The 23,831-nt window shown below is 33.9% G+C and overlaps 1 protein-coding gene across 1 annotated transcript; it reads left to right on the top strand.

The window, feature by feature from the left end:
• The first annotated feature begins 2,932 nt into the window (after positions 1-2,932).
• On the top strand, positions 2,933-19,193 carry LOC136825526 (polyprenol reductase). The gene is made up of 6 exons (XM_067082101.1): positions 2,933-3,464; positions 7,527-7,675; positions 7,799-7,990; positions 14,663-14,785; positions 15,775-15,938; positions 17,004-19,193. Exons 1-6 carry the CDS (start codon positions 3,244-3,246, stop codon positions 17,094-17,096), a joined length of 942 nt encoding a protein of 313 aa, XP_066938202.1. The 5' UTR covers positions 2,933-3,243; the 3' UTR covers positions 17,097-19,193.
• The last annotated feature ends 4,638 nt before the right edge of the window (positions 19,194-23,831 follow it).

Genomic DNA, 23,831 nt, shown 5'->3' with positions numbered 1-23,831 from the left:
GATTATGTGCAGATGTACTTCCTTGGCTGCTGTGCCCATATTTTTCAGCATGCTGTATGTGATCATGTCTGATCCTGGAGCTGTGTTTTTTCCTTTTTGGAGGGCTTTGTTAAGCTCATTCATTGTGAATGGGGTGTCAGTGACGTCAGGCTCATTGCACGCTGTGTTGATAACTAGCCATCTCCTGGATCTAATGTCACCTGCTTTTCCCTTGTGGCAGGTGGCAGATGTGCCGTTTTGGTCCTGTCAGCAAAATGTTGCGCAAGTCTGTTTGCTTCTGCCTGTGGGTCGGGATGATGTGCTTGTGGTGGTCTGGTCTTTCCTGATACCTTGTTGAACCACCACCATATTTTCGCTATTGGGGTTAGACGGGTCGTCTGTGAGCACCACATCAGCCAGGTTTCCGCTTTACTTCTCTGGCTGTTTGGGTTGCATGATTCATGACATCCCTTAAGACCGCATGTAGTTCATCTGTGGGTTGTCGCCTGAAGAGCTTCCTTGTTCTGTTAACTCTCGAATTCATTTCCTTTATTCTTGAGTTGTAGTACCAGCTGTCTTTGTGGGGTTTTGTTTTGTACCAAAGGTTCTCTTTGGCATGGAAGCATTTGCTGCACTGTGTAGGCTCTTCTCAAAGTCCTCTTGCAGTTGGTTCATGTTTTGGGCTGGGTCTTGTATGTACTGTGTTGCCCAAAAAGAGCAGGTAGACAAGAACTGCTAGTTTAAAGCGCCGTGCGGACGTTGGCGTATACACGGACATCAGTACAAAATATACAAGTGACCCGAGGTCAAAACTATTTCTCTACACAAAACAGGACAGGTACATATAACGTGATGATTAACAATAGTAGATTAGACACAAAAATACTCTGACACGTACACTATGTATAAGGGCAAAAATGAATAGGTAATAAATGTACAATTACATAATGATAATAAGGCTGAGTACCACGACCTAGGGTCAGCTGTGAAGGCACCGTAGAAAAAGGGAGGTTCTTCATAGAAAACCCGTTGAGCGGGGACTACTACCTGCTCCTTATTTTTCCTAAACGACATTTGCAAAACTACTCAATAATTAACATTCAGAGTTTAAAAAAATATCCACTAATCAGAGATAGCAAATAATTTCACATCTAGTCTAATCTTCGCCCACTTTGATTATGCCTTTTCATGTGATACATTTTTGGGGTGACAACTCCTGGCGCAAGTTTCAGCATCATGTATGTGTGTATAAGCTTTCATAACAGTAGCAGCGTTACGGAACTAATTGAACAAAAAGTAAAACTGTTTTCAAAGAGGCAACCAGGGACTGCTAAGAGCAATATGAACCGACCCACATAAAAATGGTTAAAATCGCTTTTTTTTTATTATTACCATACAAGCGCAAAGTTGTCAGAGTGGCTCAGATTCCACGTAGAACACAGACATTCCGAATTAGGCCATTTTTACAGTATTTTTATTCGATTTTAAGGAATTTTAATGGTTATTACTTCCTTTTTCCTGGGATCTTCGGCTAAATTTTTGTATGTTGTTAAAGCTCGACCTTAGACTTGCACCATGATATATGAGTCATGATACAGGTAGTTTATTCGTGTTTACTTGCCTTATTTTTTTTTTTATTCTCAGCCAATTCCGCCTTAAAAGACACTTTGTCTTATCTTTTATTTACCTTTATTAATTAAATCCCTCACAACTGGATCACATTTCAGTATGTAATGCAGATTTTGAAAGATGTTTTGAAATCTTGCTCTCAATATTCTTGACATTCTGTAGATATTCATTCCTTGTAATGAGATCGTCTTCTGAAATTCTGCATTACACTTCATAATTTTGGCTGAACACTTCTTCACATTTTTTACAGTTAGGCCTACCTTGCGTGCAGTATCACCTTTCTCACCCTCAGTTTCAAAATTCATAACTATTTCCTTTTAGTAAATCCACTGTAGTAACTTGTCTTTTCCCCAAAGCCTCTGCCACGTTTTTCTCCCCCGCCCCCTTCTTTTTTTGACCCAAAAATTATAGTCTGTCAAATACTCTATGATCACTAGGTTGCAGCCAGGTAGAAAAAGCAGCGTGGCCACATCCATTTAGCCATTTAAATCTTTTCCTTAAGGTTAATCCCTTGTTTACGGTTTTACCTGAGACCTATCATTTACTTTAGTTTCTGCTTTGGCGTTCCTTACAATGGCAACTTGAGCTCCATAGTTCTTTAATCTATTAAAATGGCTGCTCAACTTCTAAATGCACTGTGCCGACCACATGTCGCGGAAACAGGTTTGGCAGCGCAGGTAAAAATTAATGTCATTTCTTTGTTTTATAAAAAAAATTAGGTTTTCGAGAAAATACCCCCAAATCAAAGATGTTTTAATGTCAGTTTTAAACTCATGAATATACTCTGAAAATCTTACTTCATCATAAAAATAAGGTGTTCATCCGCCCACCAAAGAGATCTTAGTGTGTTTGACATTTTTTCTAATTCATGGCCATATCATCATACAAAGAATTCGATGTCAGTGCTGAAAACCACTGCTAAATGTCCACTTCACTGCATCCATCTTTATAGCATTATGATTAGCTATCTGCTCCCGGGCAGCAAATTCCCGAGATATATACTAGTATTGCACTAGCCCCGATTTTTTTTTGCCACGCCCCTAGGTTAGATTAGGTTAGGTTGATAGGATAAATAGTAATTTGGGTGTGGGAAATCCTGAGATTATTTTCAAAAAAATTCTATGGTTAATTTTTAAGATATGGTGTTCCGTTTTTTTTTTTTTTTTCAGGGAAAGGTCTCGGTACTCGGTAATATTTGGGGAAAATGTCCCGTGCAAACACAGCCAGCTAAATCTTCAACAAAAACGTCTTAAAATGGACATATAACTTTGTTTACCATAAAATCAGTTAGTGGTTACGTTTTCTTTATTGCCATATTTTGTTGGAAGAAAATGGTTATCTTGATTAATACCAGGCACTGGAAACGAAAATTACTATCGACTCTACGTAATACGTACGTAGAAATGGTAATTCATAGTATGAACTGAAATAAAAGTGAAAACTGAAGTTTATATGGGCATTATAAACGTAATGTAAATATATGGAAATATGTTTTAAATAGCACTTTCACAGAACGTTTCTCTTGGTGGTATGATTGAACGTATGGCTCCCCGACTCTTCAATATATGTAAACAATGTGTGGTGAAGAACTCCCGTAAAGTTGCGTAGGACTTCTGGCCGCCTGAAAAATTCAAGATGGATTTGTTCAGTTACGTTATAGATTTTCTCTTCGAATGGAATCTTTGTATATTAATGTTCACTTTCTATACACTGGTGATCAGTGTGAGTGGATTGGCCGTTCATTTTTCGAAGCAAATTCCCGTTCCTGACTTTTTTCTACAAGCCTTCAAATTTGGAAAAATGGCACATGATGCTCGACCGTGGAAAATCATCTCGATGATGGAAGTCCCAAAAAGGTAAGTTGTCAAGATGCAGCCTTTGGGGTATAGTTTTAACTGACACGTTAGAACAGGTCTAGGCTATCTCAGCGTTTTACTTGAAAAAAGACAATTCTACAGAAGAGATCCGCATGGAGATTAGGCAATAGCCGACGTGTTTGCCGATCGCCGGTACCAGCCAGTACTTCCTTAACAATAGGGCCAAATAAAAAAATTACCAAGAAGAAAAGATGTTCAGGGTGTCCAACACCACCCGAAAAACCACCCACCTGGTCGGTTTCCGTAGAATCGTTTCCGCCAACCAAAAATCTTAACCTTTCTAGAATGCTGTGTCCTGACCTAACCAAACCAGACTTTACGAGTAGAATTACCCACTTATCCCTTATTAGTAAAATTTTTTCACTGGCTAATATAGAAAAGGCTATATATTGCAGTGCAGGTGAAATAATTTGAGAAATGTACCAACGTTTTATGTTTTAATATTTATCCCCAAGGTGCTGTTAATAGACAAGGCCCTGCCCAGCTTTTTTTTCTTTTTTGTAGAATTATGGCAAAAAATTTTCAGGGTGTTTTAAACTTGAGGAAAAGGACAGCAGTTTGGCTAGGTTACTCTTTACAGCAAAAAAAATTATCATTGCTTATATGAATAGATTTTAAAGTACATATGCTGCCTTTGATGCTATGTTTGCATGTGAGAAACTAGCATATGGTCACAGGTGCATTTTAATGAACGTGCTATTAATTTAACCAAAATACAATTTTTTTATAAAACAAATATGCAAATAATGAAGTTTAACAGCAATTTTTTAAAATTATTAACAGCTATATAATTCTTGCCCAGTGGTACACAGGAAATAAAAATAAAAAATTTAATAAATCGACCTAAGCTAGACTAGGCCTAGTTTATAGATAGCAATATACAGAGGTTAAATAAATTACACCTTAGATTATCAAAATATCTACTATAAGTATAAAAAATAAATAAATGCCATACACATAAACACATGAAATTCATTCTCTCACTGAGAAATCGATGAAATTGTTGGTTAATAACTAGCCAACTGTCACGAATGAATATTTTATCCACATTAAAGACAGTGAGGCAGCCAGTGTAGTTAAGCTGCACTTGCATATTTTGAAACATTCTTCATTGTACAGTATTATTTTTTATCATTGGTAAGTTTTATAAATTGCCCATAACTTAATTCACAATTAAAATAGGGTTTTTCTGATAGTTTTTTTTTCTAATGATTTTAGCATTCATTTCTGTTGGAAATACCTTGGTAACTCATTAGGCTATCTAACATAGATGTCAGGTCCTTCCTGAATAGGGGTGGGATGGCCCCAATCCCCCTGTCAATCCAGCCTAACTTGACCAAGAGCCCCATGAATCACAGAATGCAATACAGGGGTTCATCCTAGCTTAACCTAGGATGCTGGGTCCTGCCTGAATGGTTGGATTTGACCCATGGATCCTGAGACAAATGGACACTGAGCACCATAAACATAAAAGCAACATTTATAGGGATACATATCTTCTTACCTAACCTAGTTCGCCAGTTTTTCGTCACTTCCCTTTAGACACCATACAGTTTGATAACATAACCTCAAGGTGGTAGGCCTGGTATTTGCCAGTGTTGCAGATGGACATTTAAATCTAGAGAGAAATCAATGTCAAAATAAACAGAAATATTGTACATCAAAAACTGTTGGGAAATCCACCTTTGTGTTGATTTAAATTAGTGGCAGCTTTTGAAATATCAGAGATGTATTAAACACCTTATGTAACCTAAAGTAGAATGAAATTCCTCAAGTTATGCTGCAATAAGTAAAGCTCACAATAATTTAGTACCTAAAAGTTTTCTGCATTTTCACTTTATATTTCTGGCAAAAAGAAAAATGTGATAGGCTAGTTACTACCAGGAGATCTCTCTCACTCCATTCTGTCCTGTACTCTTTCTGCCTGGATTCTTATCAGGCTAGGTCTTTATATACCATTTTTCCCATGATTTCCAGGGCCTTGGTCTTGTTACCTCCCCAACTGCTGACCAGACAAATTATTTTTCATTCCTTCTAATAACATATTATTCTTTCACATCACATATCCATACTCTCTCAGTCTGAGATTTCAGTCTGTTTGCCTGAGCCTCTGGATACTACATCTCTCCGCCAATCCCTCATTTATTATACGATCTTCTCCCTGTATCCTGGCCATGAGTCTTAACATTCTGTGGTCACATCTTTACAAATCTCCTTCAGTTTTCTTGTTAGTGTGTATGTTTTTGCTGCATACAGCTGTACCTATGTAATTTTGTTCATTCAACTATGGGGCAGTTCATTTACTACTGTATTAGTCTAGCTTTCTCAGTTTTGTGAGGCGCAATTACTGTACTTTTTAACTGATATTCCGAAGCAAGCTTGTTTCGAGGCCCAGTGTGGCCCCAGGATAGCAAATGCTCTGCCACATTTTAGATCTGCTCATCTATCATAACAGGGTTCCCAGTTCCGCTCTCTTTCCATGGGTAAGATTTGGTGCAACTCATAACATCATTTCACAGTTGCACCAGTGCTGTGTTACATAACCTGTTCTAGAATGCTCTTTTTTCATTCAGTTATGTAATATTAGTGCTTTCATACATTACTAGCCTGAATGCGCATGTGTAATGGTGGCACCATGATGCTTCCGTCTCAGTGTTGATATATAATTAGTCTCTACTTGTGTGTGTGCGTGCACACGCACAAGTGAATAAACTTATTTCTATTCCTTCATCCCTGAAGCTGAAGTACAACTTTGCTTATCCGTTGTTATGAGGAGTTATTCAGTAATTTTCAACAACACAGTTGATTCTGTAACTAAATAAATACTGTATGGGTTTTCTGATAGTTTTTTATGTGAGTTGGACAAATTTGCAGTAAATTGATTAACCCATTACACAACCCCTGAATGTAACAAACAGTGAGAAGCCGTACATTTATGGTCGGGTTACATAAGCTATGTTAAGAAGGTGTAGGATACTGTATATTCCTGTTTTCCACTCATTGTTTTTCCTTCCTGTCACTTGAGAACCCTGGTTTTCCACTGGAGGTCCCCATTATTGATAAATTTAGGGGTAACTGTAGTAGGTTAACCAAGCATTGCTGATGATACAATACCAAATAATCAAAATCATGTCAAAAGCTAATAGAATAGTATGTTTCATCCATTTTAGAATGAACTGTTAATATTTACCACGAATACATCACAGCCTATACTGTTCCAGTCAGGAGTAATTTACCAGAATAGGGGTTTCACCCTTTTGGATCCCCCTTAACTTTCTATATACTGCCACTTATACTAAACTAAAAATTCTCTTTTGCAATTTAGTTATGCACGTTTAAACTTGTAGACTGCCGATAGGCAAAGCATATTTAGGCTATTGGTAAGTATGGTACAAACTGACCATGCTGAGGTGCAGATGGAGAAAATTTTACCAGTACCTGACTTGGTTTTATCAGTTTTCTACTAGAGATTTTGGGCAGAAACTTTGGCTAATTTAGGGTATGACCATGTTAGGATGGGAGGTAATCTAATGTTGCTAGGTGTGTTCCCTGCAAATTGCAGCTGGTTTATATTACTGTTGTTGTTACAAGTTCTCCCAAGGGATACTGTAACAAATTTGTGGTGATCATTTGTTTGTGTTCTCCAAAGGGTGTGTAAATTCTCGTTCTGTTTTACTTCTCTAGCAAAGCACATGTTTGATTTTAACATTTATGGTAGGAGTTATAAGTGGTATAGTGGATTTGTTGGTTCATGAGGTCATGAACCAACAAATCTACTGTAGCACTTATAACTCCTACCATAAATCTTGTGACCTGAGGAATTAGAGGGACTTAGTTGAATAGATGATGATGTTAAAAAAACTGATATGATTTGGCTGGAGTGATGATTTTTATTTAATATTATTTTTAATGGAATGCATATTACTGATAGTTATTCTACCCAGATAAGTATAAGTGTTTATACTTATGCAGTTATAATATTTTGGAAGTAAAAGATAGAGTAAGCTGAGAGTGGTCATTCATTCGTTGGATTTTTTGCAGATGGTTTTTTCACTTTTACATTACTGCATCTGTGGTTATTACCATGACAGCTCTTCAGATGTGGAGCATTTATACTATGGGAAACCCTCTATCACACTGGACAAGTTTTACTTTAGATGTTCTTACTGTCCAGCACAGGAAATCTACAGGTTAGTATAATTTAGTGTTTATATATTTATGTCTTAAAAATCCTATTTATGAAGTTTACTGATTGAAAAATTCTTCTAGTAATTATCTTCACCATGGCTATTTCAACATTATTTTTATTGCAGTTAGCGCAACAGACGCAGGAGTTAGTCTACTATTGCTGATGCTTCACATATTCAGAAGATTATATGAAAACCTGTGTGTGAGTGTATTCAGCTCAAGCCATATGAATATTCTTCATTACTTAGTTGGTCACACTCATTACATCGGGGCCATTGCTTTAATGATTGCAGAAGCCCCTGGTTTTGATAATGACAGTAAGTGTTTATATTTCACCAAATCTTTGTGCTACTTACATTTCTATAAATAAGCTAGTTATAAATCAAATGAGAGAACAGTAAATAAGCAGTAATCAATGTAAAGATGATAATGATAGTCATTTAATAGTTTTGGTGACTGAACATCTAGAAATTTCATATTTTAAAATGAGAGACACAAAAATAATGAACAGTAAAATGTAACATTCAGTTCCCAGACTTGTTCTTTATGTTGACTTTTTTTTTTTTTTTTTTTTTTTTTTGTCTAGCATAAAGAAAGAGATGGCCAAAGATGCTTTTATGTAAAAGTTGTACATTTAGTTCAAGTGACACAAGCTAAGTAATGTAGTCTACTTTCCTCTTTTTATGTACAGAAAATAGTTTTGTAAGTTTTCTTCAGTTTGATTTCATGTGCTTTTCTACTGAGATGGGAGTTTAGGTCAATGGGCTGTATTTCCTGGATTTCATAATTGTATTATTATTAAAGAAGTTTAACCAGACCACTGAGCTGACTGTCAGCTCTCATAGGGCTGGCCTGAAGGATTTGGATGAAATGACAGGTCTAGGCTAGAAGCCTAGCACTGGGACCAAATAGGTCACTCGGTATGGTGATGAATGAATGAAAATGAAATTAAAAGTTGCACAAAGGCATACGCTCTCTTAATGGTGCACAATCATACAATAAATACATTTATACTCATGTTTCCTTATATACTCACTAAAAAGATATTAAAATTCAAAATAAGTAAAATTTTAAAATTTAGTTGTTTTAAAATTCATTAGGTTTTCGTATTTTTATTATTTACATTTTATATTTTATCAGTTAAATCACAGCTCCTCATGAACGTTAAAATGGGTATTACTGAGAATGTTGAAGATTCTGATAAAATTTCTTTTATTGATCTATTTCCAAACTTTGATAATCGCTGCAGGTTATATTTTGGACATTCACACAGTACATGCTTCATTGTTATCAACACTTTGCAAACTGGGCATTTGGGAGGAGGGCCACATAGACTGTTCATTAAGTGTCCATGTGTTGAACAAGTATGCCTATTCAAAGACGCGTCAGAATTACTTGTGTGCGTCTCTCTCTCTGATATAACGAACTCCACTTTCCAACACTGGATTATATCTGTTTTAATTTATTAGTTTCAGGTTCTTCATTCCATTTATTTTGCCATTTACTTACAATGATTGTTTTTATATATCTTATATAGTTACTAATAGGGATGGTTACATTTGCTCTTGTCATGTGGACTGCTTCTTTAGCTGCTTTATCAGCCTTTTCATTTCCTTTAATCCCTACATGGGATTAAATATTTTTTTTCCATTATTATACAATTTATGGAGTGAAAACTTAATTTGTCGTACAAAATTATTTTTTTGATTATAGCTTTGAATGGCTTTTATAGCGTTTCTGGAGTCGCTATAAATCACAAAATTATTGAATGAGATTTCTTTAATTATTTTTATGGCTGATGCTATTGCACATAACTCAGCTGTAAATATTGAGGCATTATCTGGTAGAGAGAACTCATACACTTTGTCTTGGGATACTGCAGCATATCCCACTCCGTATTGTGACTTAGATATGTCGGTGTATATTGCGTAATGTGGACCTTTTCGGATTATATGTTCTACTGTATGTTGTCTATGGTGTTCTGGAGTATATGAATAACTTTTAGATAAATATTTTAAGTGTGTACAAATTCTCATTTTATGCATTGTCCAAGGAGGAGGTAATTTTATTATTAAAGGTATTTGTATATTTATATTTAGCGACTCAAACAATCTTCTAGCTCTAATTGGGAAAGGAGGTGGATGGTTGTTTATAAACACATCTCTGAATCCAAATAATAATTTTTTGGTTAGAGAATCATTTGTTCCCATTTGTTACTAGCTCTCTATGGAGAGAGAGAGAGAGAGAGAGAGAGAGAGAGAGAGAGAGAGAGAGAGAGAGAGAGAGAGAGAGAGAGAGAGAGGTAGTTCACCACATTTGACTTGTAAAGAAGATGTTGGTGATGATCGAAAATCTCCTGAACATACTCTAAGGCCTTCATTATGAACTTGGTCCAACGTTTTCAGAGTTGCGTCTGATGCCGAGCCATATATATTTCACTTCCATAATCATTGATAGACAGTACTGTTGCTTTATACAGTACAGTATGTCTCTCAGCTCCCCAAGTAGCGTTTGATAGATTTTTAATTAGGTTTAATGCTCTTTTACATTTTGATTTCATGTATGTTATGTGGGCTTTCCAGTTCAAGTGAGTATCGAATATTACTGTAATCCCAAAAGTTTTGCTGTTTGGCCAATTGGTATGGAATGATTTCTGATTTTTAAATCTACTTCTTCACCTTTTTTCCACTTTTTATTTTTATAAAACATTACTGCTTGAGTCTTTTGTATAGAAAATTTGAAGCCTACAGATGAGGCCCATTCATCTATTTTTATTATAGTTTTATTAGTGATTCGCTCTGCACGTTTTATGCGAGATGCTAAATAATATATGGCAAAATCATCCATATACAAGTTACTTTTAATACCAATAGGAAGATTATTACTGATATTATTTATTGCTAAAGTAAACAGTGTGCCACTAAGGACGCTTCCTTGTGGAACACCATTTTCAAGTGGAAATGTACTTGACAATACATCATCAATTCTCACTTGAAAAGTGCAGTTTGTCAGAAAGTTCTGGATAAACCTAGGTAAATGTCCACGGATGTTGTTTTTATGTAGTGTTTTTAATATTGCATATCTCCATGTAGTATCATATGCCTTTTCAGTGTCGAAAAAGACAGCTCTTCGGATGTGGTCTTCCAAGTTAGACAGAGAATCCAGTGTAGATCTGTTACATTGTGACCCAAATTGAATGGGAGTCAAAATTTTATTTTTTCAAATGTGCCATGTTAGTCGAGCATTTACCATTTTTTCTAGTAATTTGCATATACAACTAGTTAAAGAAATTGGTCTGTAATTATTTACATTACTGGGATTTTTTTCCAGGTTTGGGGATAGGAATAATTATAGCTTTACGCCATTCATTAGGAAATAAATTTCGAAGCCATAAATGGCTATAAAACTCTAAGAAGTATGTCTTTGCCAAAGGTGCTAAATGGCAGATCATTTCAAAACAAATACTGTCACCTCCAGGGGCAGATTTATTGCTGTTCAGCAGAGCAAATTCTAACTCTTCCATATTAAATTTTCTATTGTAATATATATCTTCCGTTGTTTCAAAATTTATTGTTATTAATTTGATATTATTTTTTCTTGTGCGGAAATGCTCATCTAAATTTTTGTCACTACTTACATTTGCTAAATTTTCACCTATTACTTCTTTAGGATCAAGTATTTTTTCCCATCTTTTATTATGTTATGTTTAGGTGGTTTAACATGGGTACCATTTATTTTCCTGAATTTTTCCCATATTTTTTGTATGGGGTATTATTAGAGAGGTCTGATACATATTTCCTCCATGAAATGATTCATCCTTGAATTACTTTTCTTTTAAATTTTGCATATATTTTGTTATGTAGAGGTTTTAATGTATCAATTTCTAATAATAATATAGTCAGTTTTTGTAAAGTTCCTTCTAATATCGGTAATGTTTTGTTTATTTTACTGAATTTTCTATTCAGATTATCTAATTGTCTTCCAATTTGGTGTTTTATTTTTATTAAATCTGGATTTTGGTATTATCAGCAGCATTTGTAATGAAATCAACAAGAAATTTATTAGCTTCATTATGGTCTTTTAAATATTTGAATGGCGGGATATTCCTAGTGTGGAATTCATATTGCTCCCAATCTGCTTTATAAATATTATATTGAGGGACATGTTTGATGGGATTATTTTGTAATAATAAAATTAATATTGGGAAATGGTCATTTGTATGCAAGTCGTCAACCGTATTCCACTCCAATCTGTCTACTATGTTTGTTGTACATAGAGTTAAGTTGATTGAGGAAAATGTTCCATGTGTTTTAGAAAAATATGTGCTGATTTCATTATCATTTATACAACACATGTCATATGAATCTAGGAATTCTTCTATTTTACTTCCTGCTCTATTTGAGTCTGTACAATTACAGTCCCATATCGGGTTGTGGTCATTAAAATCACCTACTATTGCTGTAGGATCCTTGGCATTATTAAGTAATTCTTTGAGTTTGTCAAAGTCATAATTTTTTTTAGGTTGGTTGTATAAATTATGAATTACATAATTATTGTTTTTTTTTTCATATTCTAATACTCGATATTTGCAGATCAGTAAAGTTTACAGGTTCTTTGTCATAACATACTTTGTTATGTACATATATAGCAGTACCTAAATTTCCTTCTTCCTCTCGTGATGATGCTAAGGTATATTTACCGATTGTTGATATTTTGTTGACATGTTGTAAACATAATATCATCGGTTCATATTCTTTTAATAACCGTTGTAATTCTCCTAGGTGTAATCTGGTCTGCAGACCATTTACATTCCATTGTATAATATAACTATTGAAAATATTTTGTTATAGCGGTCAAGTTTTACTCTATTTGTACTATCAATTTGGATTTTTTCTAATAATTTACTCACGACATTCATTTATTTTTCTTTATAATTACTAAGTACTCAGTGCACATGCACGTTTCATGGTTACTCAAATCTGTGGTTTCTTTTTTTCTGTATTTTATAAAATTTCTTATAATGTTTGTTAAACCATCTTTTGTTATGTTTTTGTATAATTCAATGAAACAATCATTACATCCACAAGTATTATCATGTATATTTCTTTTTTCATTTGCTTTGTACAAATTACTGGAGATGGAGTAATCTCTTCTCCTTTGACATAATCACTGTTATCTATGGTATGGTTCTCTTTCACTTCTTCAGTGTTTCTGACTTCTGCCTTCATAGGTTTTACTATTATTATAGTAGATAAAGGTATATTCTTAGCTTGTTTTTGTTTTTGTTCCTTTTTCATCTCCTTTATCTTTGGTTTAACTGACATTTCTCTGATAATAGTTGGCTTCTTCGTTTTGGGTAGTGTTCTCTCCAAAGGCCTTTTTATATCTTTAATTTCCAGTCCATCACGACCCTCCTCTGTTACTTCCGTAGTAGCATCCTCCTGTTTCTATTTGCATTAATATTTTAAATGAATTTAATAAAATATTATCCATATCCTTTGTACCCGTTTCTTTATTCTTTACCATTTTATTTTTTATTTCTAAATTACTAACTTCTTGAGATTTACTTTTCTGTGCTCTGTTACTTCTCTCTGTTTGCATTTTTGCTTCATTATTTGCCCTTGTTATTGAAGAATATGTATGTTTCTTAGACGGATCTTGAATTCCTCTCACTTTTAATTCCAACTTAGCCTCTTTTATAGACATCCCTGTTCGTTCTTGTAGTATTTTTAATTCCGTATTGTATGTGTAACACATGCATTCTTTGGATCTTGCATGATGATTCTGCCCACAGTTTACACACTTAGGTTCACTGCACTTCCACTTTGCTATGTTCAGTAGACCCACAATAAGTGCATACTGGTCCAGTATGACAATTTTTCTTTGTGTGCCCATACTTACTGCAATTTTGACACTGCAGTGGCTTTGGGACATAGGGTCTTAACTCTCTATTATGGCCTAAAATTTTTATTTTTTGAGGGAAATTTTATTTTTGCTATTTTTACTTGGTACAGCATATACCTCACAATCTTGGACCTTTGGGTATCTTTTTTTGAGATAGTTCAATAGCATTTTCTTATCGACTGGTTCATTGTTGTTTTCAGGAAGTAAAATGGTACCCTGAATGCTGTTCATAGTATCATGTTTTTTCACTTTTATGTTAATACTGTCTATATTTCTCAGACAAATAGTCCTCGGACTGACTTTTGGTTGTGGCTTCTATGAGCCAAGTTTTTTACTTTATTTGTCTGAACTCCCAGCCCAAGAAGAACCCTAAAAGAGTTCAGAGGTCTGGTTAAACTAATCATTTATAACTAACTAACTATTTGTCTGAACGACATATCTGTCGTTGAATGTCTGTTTAATAAATAATTTTCTAGTTTTAAAGCTGAAATATTTTGGTCAGCTTCCATGGTTAGAAACCTTGACCAACTTCCACTCCCAAAGAGGGAGTCAAAGTGAGTCAAGGTTGGGCCATGTCGGTATTTACTCTTTTTGGGAGTTTTATAAGGTATTAAGGTTTTAATACCACTCTGATTTGGATTATTTGGATTACCCAGAGAATTGTCCCTTTCCATGCTAGAAGATATGATCTGTGCTGGAGCAGTGGTCGTCATCTGTGCCAGAACAGTGCCATCAGAGGGCCCAGGGGTACTTGAATCTTTAAAATTACTTAGCATGAAGAGTTAAGTTAAAAAAATTAAACCTGAAAACCTTAAAAAAGATATCATCAACCTTTCATAATTGTAAATGGCACAATATCGTGCTACAAATATTTTATGCATTGTGACTATTAGCTACTACATTATGGATGATGCAGTAATATTATACTTTATAAAACAAAGAACAGGGCAGTGTTAAACAAGAAAATGCATACTAATTTAATTTTAATTTCTTAAAAGATATTTTTATTTATGTATCCACTGTTTGTTGTTTTGGTTATGGAATGGTTATCAGATATATTTACCGTGTGAAAATTTTTCCCTCAGGTCCTGATATTGCTATCACTGCCTTACAAGCCCACCATGTATTAGGTTTTGTTTTATATATCATTGGTTTTACCATGCAGCACCAGAGCCTCCATAAATTGGCTGGGCTACGGAAAAATTCAGGTAAGATTTATAGATTTTGTGTTAACTTTCCAGACAGAATGGTATAGTAAATGAGTAAATTGCTGAAAATCGTGATGCTAATTCTGCATGTCATGACAGATAACATTCAGTGTTTGCACATATAAATTGGGCGTACTGTTCATGTAGTGCATCGATAATTGTAGAAGGGAAAAGATTTTTTCATGTTTTGTAAAGGTGGGGTGTCGGTTTACTAAAAGTCGTAATGTTATAGTAAACTATTTTTTAATAACCTGCCCTCCATTTATTTTAGTTCTGTTATTCTAACATGGTACTGAAGTAATCTTGACAGCTACATTTTTCTATTATTTTAGCTTATTAGTAGTTGTCATATATGGTCCCTCGTAGGTTTCATGACTAACATGCCTTTGCAGGAAAAAGGATTTTTTTTTCTTTTGCTTGTGAAACAACTAAAAATATTGTTGTAACATAAAGTTGATTTTATATTGCTATACTGTTATTCACTGAAGGTTTACCCAGTAATTATTTAATTATTATGTTGTTTATCACCTTTAAATTTGTACTGTACTCCCTTTTTGTTATGTTTTCATACTCCCTTTTTATTATTATGTTTTCAAAGATCTATTTCTTAAGAATTGAATAAGGCTTATTAGTTTATTTTGTCTATTTTGGTGGACTTAAAATGCACATTGATTCAGCTGATTTAGTCTCAGATTTGGTATACTAAAATGGCAGAAATTATCAGAGATTTTGAACGAAATGAAGACATTCAGTCAGCATTTTAAATTTAGCATTTGCTTTAGTGTGAAAATTTCCTTAAATGTTTTGCTGTTGCCAGCACAGGCTCTGCGTATCAAGCAGCCAGTACACAATGGTTGAGATAGATTGTGTTACCATGTGCAGTAGAGCCAATATGTTTTTGAATCAGTCTTCTAAAAATATATCAAAGTTTTATGTTACATTTTTACACTTGTATTGCTCTTCTTATTAATGTTTGTACATTTTTCCAGGGGAACATGTAAAACATGAGCATAAAATGCCAGAAGGTGGTATGTTTGAGTATTTATCTTGTCCTCACATGTTTGCTGAAGTACTAGTGTACATTGGAATACTCATTGTTCTGCAGGGTCATACTGGCTGGCTAGTTGTCACCATATGGGTCCTCTCAAACCAGGTATGTTATTTATGCTAAGCAATAATTTCAGTATTGTAACAGGTATCTTACAATGTTACATATACTGTACTTCCATGTTACATGGGTATACCAATTACTCTTTTATGAATATTTTCTTTTTATCATATATTTATACAGGTATATGTGAAAAGCAAGTTTAATTTTTTACATTTTATTTTTGAATACTTTTAAGAAGATTAAATTTTTTCTTGAGTAACCTAGTGATAAAATGTTGGAGAAAAAGGCTTGGGTAATATAATGTTTTGGGTTAATGTTGATTGCTTTCATCATTGTCTGCTGAGTGCCCTGTAACACTTTATAGGCAGTACTGACATATTTTTGGAGTATTCATTTGGCCAGGAAGGAAGGCTTGCTTTTTACCTTTCACATTTCAGCTTTTCTCTTTGGGTTCTCCCTACCTTGCTGTTCAACTTCATTAATTTTATCTAGCTCTGGTTTTGCACTCACATTGAAGAATGAATCCTTGAGGTGAGCCTTACAAGGTTCTAGAAGTGTGATTCAATGATCTAGTGACAATCCTTTTTATTGTAATGTGTATTGTTTCGAGAAAACAAAATTATATTTTATTTACAAGCTCTTATGTGTGTCACAGTTTTGTGTAACAGAATGGATACATATAAACATTGTAATGGGTTTACAGTGAACCAAGATAAAGTTGGAATATTTACACTGGGGAATAGTGACATGAAAATATAACAGAAGCCGTTAAGAAAATAAGATGAAATACAATAATGTCATGAAAATATAGCAGATGGTGTTAAGAAAATTAGGTAAAATACCATACAGTACTGTATTTCCTTATAATCCTTGTCTTACATGACAGCCATAAGTCAGTTTAGATTGTAGTGTTTTAACTAACCTATAAGATTATTAAGTAAGCTTTGTGAATATGAATGGCAAAATTAGTTGAGTTTATTCATATAATTATGCAAGTGCACTGACATTATCCTAGAACCAGTGCAAAATTATGTTCTAGAATTGGCATTGAGTGTACTCTCTGTGTTTCTCAAGTTTAATAATAGTTTACTTTATTTTATTTCACAGATCCAGGTGGCATTGATGAATCATTCTTGGTATGTCGGCACTTTTAAAGATTATCCAAAGCATAGGAGAGCAATTTTCCCATTTGTACTTTAAAATGAGCTTCCTCTGTGATTGCAGTATGGACTGTGATATTGATGTGGTATTTGGTATTAAATTGGTAGGTATACTGCTGAATATTTTCTGAAAAAGTTATACAGCATCTATGTTCAGCATTATTTCTTACTAGTTCAAAAATGTAGCACAAATAAATGGATTCATAAGTAAATATTTTTGTTTCCTAAGAAATGTAACTTGTAAATTTTCATTCCATGCATTCCTTTGCTTTTAAGAGACTTGTACAGTGTTGTCTGTGATTGTGTCTAACATGTAAGATATTCATAAGTGTTATGCAACATTTTAATTATAAGAGAATGTTTGCTCTATATACGATTGAAAAATTTGTACCAGTAAGCACTTGAGTATAACTCCGTCCTTGCTATCAGGGTTGGTAATTTTTATCATTAATCAGGTCACTAAACAGATGGTCAAACTCATCAAAATGAATCAAACTCTGAATTATTACAATAATGGAATACTTAAAGAGTCAGATGCAATTCTGAATCAGGATGGTACATTTGATAAAGCATGGTATTACCCCATCTATAAGATGAGATATTTTTACCCTTTTGCTCCCAGCCCGAGAAGAACCCTAAAAGAGTTCAGAGGTCTGGTTAAACAAATCATTTATAACTAAGTTTGCTGTTTTAATACTGGTATAGGCAAAAGTTTGTAACTTTTAAGCTTTCTCAAATTTTTCTGGTACCATCAAATGTAAATCATCTTGAGGGCGTGCCTTATACTGAATATGAAATTTCTGCTCTACTAACAGTTATTCACTGCCAGACACAAAATTGCATTGTGGAAACAATATACCTGTATTTTATAGTAACTTTTCAGAGTACTGTTTCAGCGTAATTCCAGTACACTACACAAATACTGATACTTTCATTTACTAGCGCACTGATAAATCTGAATCAATATTTTTATGAAAATTCATGCTATTGCAAAGTTAAGGATTTTAACCAAAGGCTTTAATTTTTGAAACATGAAACTTAGTTATGTCCATATACTTGAGAGTTGTTTGATGATCACTGGAATTGATGATTGCAGATTTTCGTTATGTTATGTATAAAATTTCTTCATTATAAATAAGCAAGCCACAATGTAAAGTATTTTGGATTTCCAGATACTTGAGTTAACAGGAAAATTGTTATTTGGAAGTCTGATAAGCAGAGTTGAAATGATTCCTGTTTCTCCATTTTATAAAAAAGATTATTTGAAAGTATAAGAAATGAGAAAATTGTACATTCTACTCATGTTCTACATATAATAGTTATACAATTATAAACCTTACTAACCTATGTAATGATTATAGTATGGTTGCAATCTTTCTGGTTTTTAAAAGTGTACATGTACATTCCTTATTGTTGTTGCAGTTTGAGAAGCGTTGTGTGAATTTAATGTTAAACTTGGGTGTTATTTAGAGTCTAAAAATGACAATATTTTTTCAGTTTGTGTGTATTGCATATATGAATTTGCAGCTATATATACCATGTGCAATGTTTTTCCCTAATTTTAAGTGCAAGAAAGATACTCATTGTTTGTTCTGTACTTATTCTACTTTTTGAACATAAGGTGCTGCTAGATTTCTGTGGTATCTGTAAATTTATTATCAGGTAGTCTAATTTATTATGTTTTTATCATGCACAATTTAAAGCAGCCCATACATATAGCACATTATAAGACGGTGTAATTTACGGGTACACCTGTATATTAAAGTTATTGCTGTAAACATCTGCCAACATTCCATGAATATTGAAGTGCATTGTTTGTTAATGGAGTAAGGTACTAAATATTCTTGTAAATTTGTAGTGGTTTTGTGGAAAATGTTTTTTTAATAAATTAGTGAGTGATATTCATTGTATGTATAATGCTGACAATTAATCATGTCAATAAAAATAAAAGCATGGGGCTCAAACATGGGGGAAAATGCTACAAGAAATAAAAAAATTATTTTCTTGTAGCATTTCCTTCCATGTTTGGGCCCACACTTTTATTTTTGTAGACATGATTAATTGTTAGGAAATCCTGGTGTGTCTCAAAATATTTTTTTTCTTTTTGTTCATTTTAATAAAAGCATGTTTAAAAAGATTTTTTAGTATATTTTTTTAGATAACACTACAGAGGAATACAAGTGCTAACTTAAGCAAGAGTGGAGGATAGTTGTATATGAATTTGTCAACAGCTTTTCAAGGGGGAGAACCACTATAGTATCTTTAATGCACTTTGTATAGAGACATGGCAGATTCACTCCCTTCAACCTGTTATGGTGTACTCAGGTTGGAGATTATTTCAGAGCACCATTATATACAGTTTTTACTCTTTCTTCATGAACAGACTTATATGGCAACAGTAATGTATGATAATTTTGTATTAGAAGTAAAGCATCTTTAAATATACTTTAGGCTGGTAAGGTTTATCATTTTGAAATGAATAGAGAAACTTTTTTTTTTTTTTTTTTTTTTGCCCTTTGCATTTGAATGCCTTCACTAGTGTCAAAGACACATCTGGATGAATGATAGTACCTGTACTGTATATCCAAGCAAGTATGTACTTGTGCAAGTGATGATACAGGAAAACATCAGTTCATTTCATCACATGAATGTGGTGTAGTTTGGTACTTGAGAATGCATCTACAGGTGTGCCTCTTCCAAGAATGATTTAGTACATCTGAATATTAAGAAATCTTCAGGGTACAACCTTAATGTTTTACTTCTTGGTTCTTTATATTTGAATTACAGGTGCATATTACCCACTGTAATGATCTGCACTGGATAAGCCATGAGGAGGTGTCCACTATATTTGGAAAGTGTATGAGATTTGAAGATTGAATAATATTTGTTCCCATGGTTCACGGGAAAATTTTGCTTTCTGCCACTATTTGTGTTGATTACATAAAAAGAAGTTTGATGACTTCGATATGACAGTATTATCATCAAGAGGAATACTATGTCCACATGAATTATTCAAATGCTAGTCTCAGAAATCTAATCACCTCTACAGTAGTCATGGCAGTGATGGGTAGCATGAGAACATCACTGGTGTTTTTTTTTTCTTCTTTCAGTCAAAGAATGCATGAAGATAGGACAGAAAACAAATTCTCCCTACTATTCCAAAGAGGTCACAACTTGCTTTGCAACTTTCAGTGCAACTGTATTTTGGGGGAATGAGAGCACATCTCCCTTCAAACCCCTGCAGAAATATCTGAAGATGATGAGAATAATCTTTATGCTTCCAAGTGTACTACAGAAAATGTATACTGATCTCCAATTTAATACGAATGCTCAGAAATCGTGATGTCATCTCTATAAGCATCCAAACACGAATCAATTTGGTTTTTACCCTGTAAGAACAAAAAGTTTTGAGTAATATTTACTGGGAGTGGCCTCCTTTGTAGCCTTTTGAATGGTTTCTTTTTCACTAAATCTGCTCCCTAAGGAAACAATGAAGTTTATGAGTAAAATAATTCCCTCTAGTGAGGAATATTCACCTGAGAGGGGCGGTTCAAGACTTCTATTAGCAATGATGACAATCGTTTGCTACTACAGCACCACACTAGGCAATATAAAGTATCATAAATTAAAAATAAGGTATTCATGAAACAAAACATTTTCATTGTTTATGTTATAGTTGTGTTATTAATAAAATATCCAATTCCAGTAACTTAGTTTTCCTTAACTGTGCTGTTTATAATAGTTGTGTCTGATGCTGATGTATTTATGTAATATGTTAGCAGCACATTTTTCTGTGAAAAGAATTTTATACTTTTTGAAAGAAAATTTAGAATACCTATTCTTGATATACAAGGCATATAACAAAAATTTTTGTTTAGAAAATATACAGATATATCACGAAAGAGATTGTGATTTTCCTGTGAATTTTATTACAGATCAATTTTATGTCAATTTTGCATCCTTCCTGAATGCGCATTACCAGAAAATAGTTGCCAAAACATATCTGCTTTTATATCAAGATAAATGCATTGTCATCAAAGCATAAGAGATGTTAACACTCAATGTGAACAAGATTTTATGAAAGAACGTAAATAATGATAAGCTCATTGGGATAATGGCTGGCAGTTCGTGAACAATATTTTATGAAAGATTGGAAATATCACAGTAACAACAAATAACTTACTTTTCAGAAAGTCCACTTGCTTTCAAAAGGTTGACCAAAGCACCTGATAAGTAATCGCATTTTTAAAGGTTAATTTTAACTGAAATATTGACTTTAAAACCAAAGAGTAACAAAGAGCTGCATCTTATCCTTATCAGGATAAGAATCAAGGCTTTTTTGGAGGTCATGAAGAAGCATTTTCTCTACTATGAGGACACAAACTGTACCCTCCAGGCGGCTACATGCTAAGGGAATGACATGATAAGGTACAAACCGTTGGTCAAAACAGGGTAAAATATCTTTAAAGAATGGTGACGTGAGACTAGGAATTTTATCACTAACTGAGGCATTGATTATTTGAAGACTTAAGAGTAAAACATAGTGTGATTTAAGTCCAAGGGCACTCTAAAGGGATTGCAAAATCAGGTGCCATCAAAAGAAATGCTGTTACTCGAAAAGACCTTGAATGTTCCAGAAGGGCAGGTGGTATCACAGGACCTCACGCAGTGCACTGTAGGCATTACTACAAGGTGTTTGAAGTGTCCGAGACCCTTGTACTTCATCTAGTTTTTTAGGCCTCTGTAACTTGCTGTCCAACCACTCCAACTCCCTCTTTGCACTTTCGTTTTCCATAGAAAAACTCAAGCTGTCATGTTTTATAAAAATAAAAATTGGAAAAAAGGTGCAGAAATGGAATTGAAAATCAGAAACCATAATATACCAATTAGCCAAACTGCAAAATTTTTAGGATTAATATTCAATGCTCACCTGAATTGAAAAGCCCATATAACTTACATAAAATCAAAATGCAAAAGGGCGCTAAGTCTAATTAAAAAACTATCACACACAAATTGGGGAGCTGACAGACATACTCTTACCATACTGTATAAAGCAACAGTGTTATCAATCATTGACTACGGAAGTGAAATATATGGCTCAGTATCAGAAACAGCACTGAAATATTAGATCCAATTCACAATGAAGGACTAAGAATATGAACAGGAGCATTTAGATCCTCACCAGTCTCCTCAGTACAAGTAGAATGTAGTGAACTGCCACTGCTCCTCCATACAGAGTTCATAACAACGAAAAGTGGATTAAGAATCAAGGCAAGTGATTCACCAACAAAAAATCTATTTGATCTAAGGGATATATTTATAAACAATCATCCGCCTCCTTTCCCAATTAGAGTTAATAGATTCTTTGAGTCACTGAACATAGATATACAAGTACCTTCAACAGTGAAGTTACCACCCCATTGGACCATGAATAAAGTAAGGAATTGCACACAGTTGAAATATTTATCAAAAAGTTCCTCATATACCCCAGAACACCATAGACAAAAACCATAGATCATTTAACATATAAGACTAAACATTCACATTACGCGATTTATACACATGGGTCTAAATCACAACAGGAAGTAGGATATGCAGCTATATCCCAGAACAAGTCATATCAGTTATCTTTGCCTAATTACCCCTCAGTCTTCACAGCAGAGTTGTGTGTAATCGCAGTAGCCATCAAAATTATAAAGCAAATATCATTCAATAATTTTATTAATTTTAGCGACTCAAGAAGTGCTATAGATGCCGTTCAAGGTTCCTACTCAAAAAACAATATTGTACAGGAAATTAAATATGAACTCCACAAATTGTACAATAATGGAAAAAATATTGAAACATGTTGGATCCCTGCCCATGTTGGGATTAAAGGAAATGACGACGCTGATAAAGCAGCTAAAGAAGCAGTCCGCATGGCAAGAGCAAATGTAAAAATCCCAATCAGTGATTACATAAAAGATATAAAAACAAACATTGTAAATAAATGGCAAAATATAAGGAACGAGGCACCTATAAATAATAAATTGAAACAGATAAAATCCAGTGTTGGAAAATGGAGCTCATCATGTCAGGTAGAGTGAGAGACGCACACAAGTAATTCTGATGCGTCTGTGAATAGGCCATACTCGTTTGACACATGGACACTTGATGAACAGTCCACATGGCCCTCCTCCTGAATGCCCAGAATGCAAAGTGTTGACAACAGTCAAACATGTGTTGTGTGACTGTCCAAAATATAATCAACAGCGAGTATCAACTTTCGGAAATAAATCGATGGGGAAATTTTATCGGAATCTTACACATTTTCAGTCATCCCAATTTTAACATTCATGAAGAAGTGTAACTTAATAGGCAAAATATAAAACCAAGTAAATAATAAAAATACAGAAGCCCGCAGGGAGTTTAAAAAAAATTCTGCAATTCATTCTGAATTTTAATTTTTAATTTTTTAAAAATTTTATTTTATTCTTTTTAATCTTTAATTTTTTTTTCTTGTATGTATGGAAACGAGCAAATGTATTTATCGTATACATGTGTTTCAGAGTAAAAGCATGTTCATTATACAGTTTTTTCTTTTAAACTTCATTTTCATTTATTCACCATCATGCGAATGACCTCTTTGGTCCCAGTTCTAGGCCTCTGGCCTAGACCTGGTATTTCATCCCAATCCTTCGGGCCAGCCCTATGAGAGCTGATTGTCAGCTCAGTGGTCTGGTTAAACTATTTTAATAATAATAATTTGCACTTTCTTCGGCAGTGAATGGCTGAA

Source organism: Macrobrachium rosenbergii, chromosome 37 (assembly GCF_040412425.1).
Source record: "Macrobrachium rosenbergii isolate ZJJX-2024 chromosome 37, ASM4041242v1, whole genome shotgun sequence".
NCBI classification, from domain to species: Eukaryota; Metazoa; Arthropoda; class Malacostraca; order Decapoda; family Palaemonidae; genus Macrobrachium; species Macrobrachium rosenbergii.
Note: the sequence above shows the minus strand (reverse complement) of the source record. Positions and strands in the feature narration are given on the sequence as shown.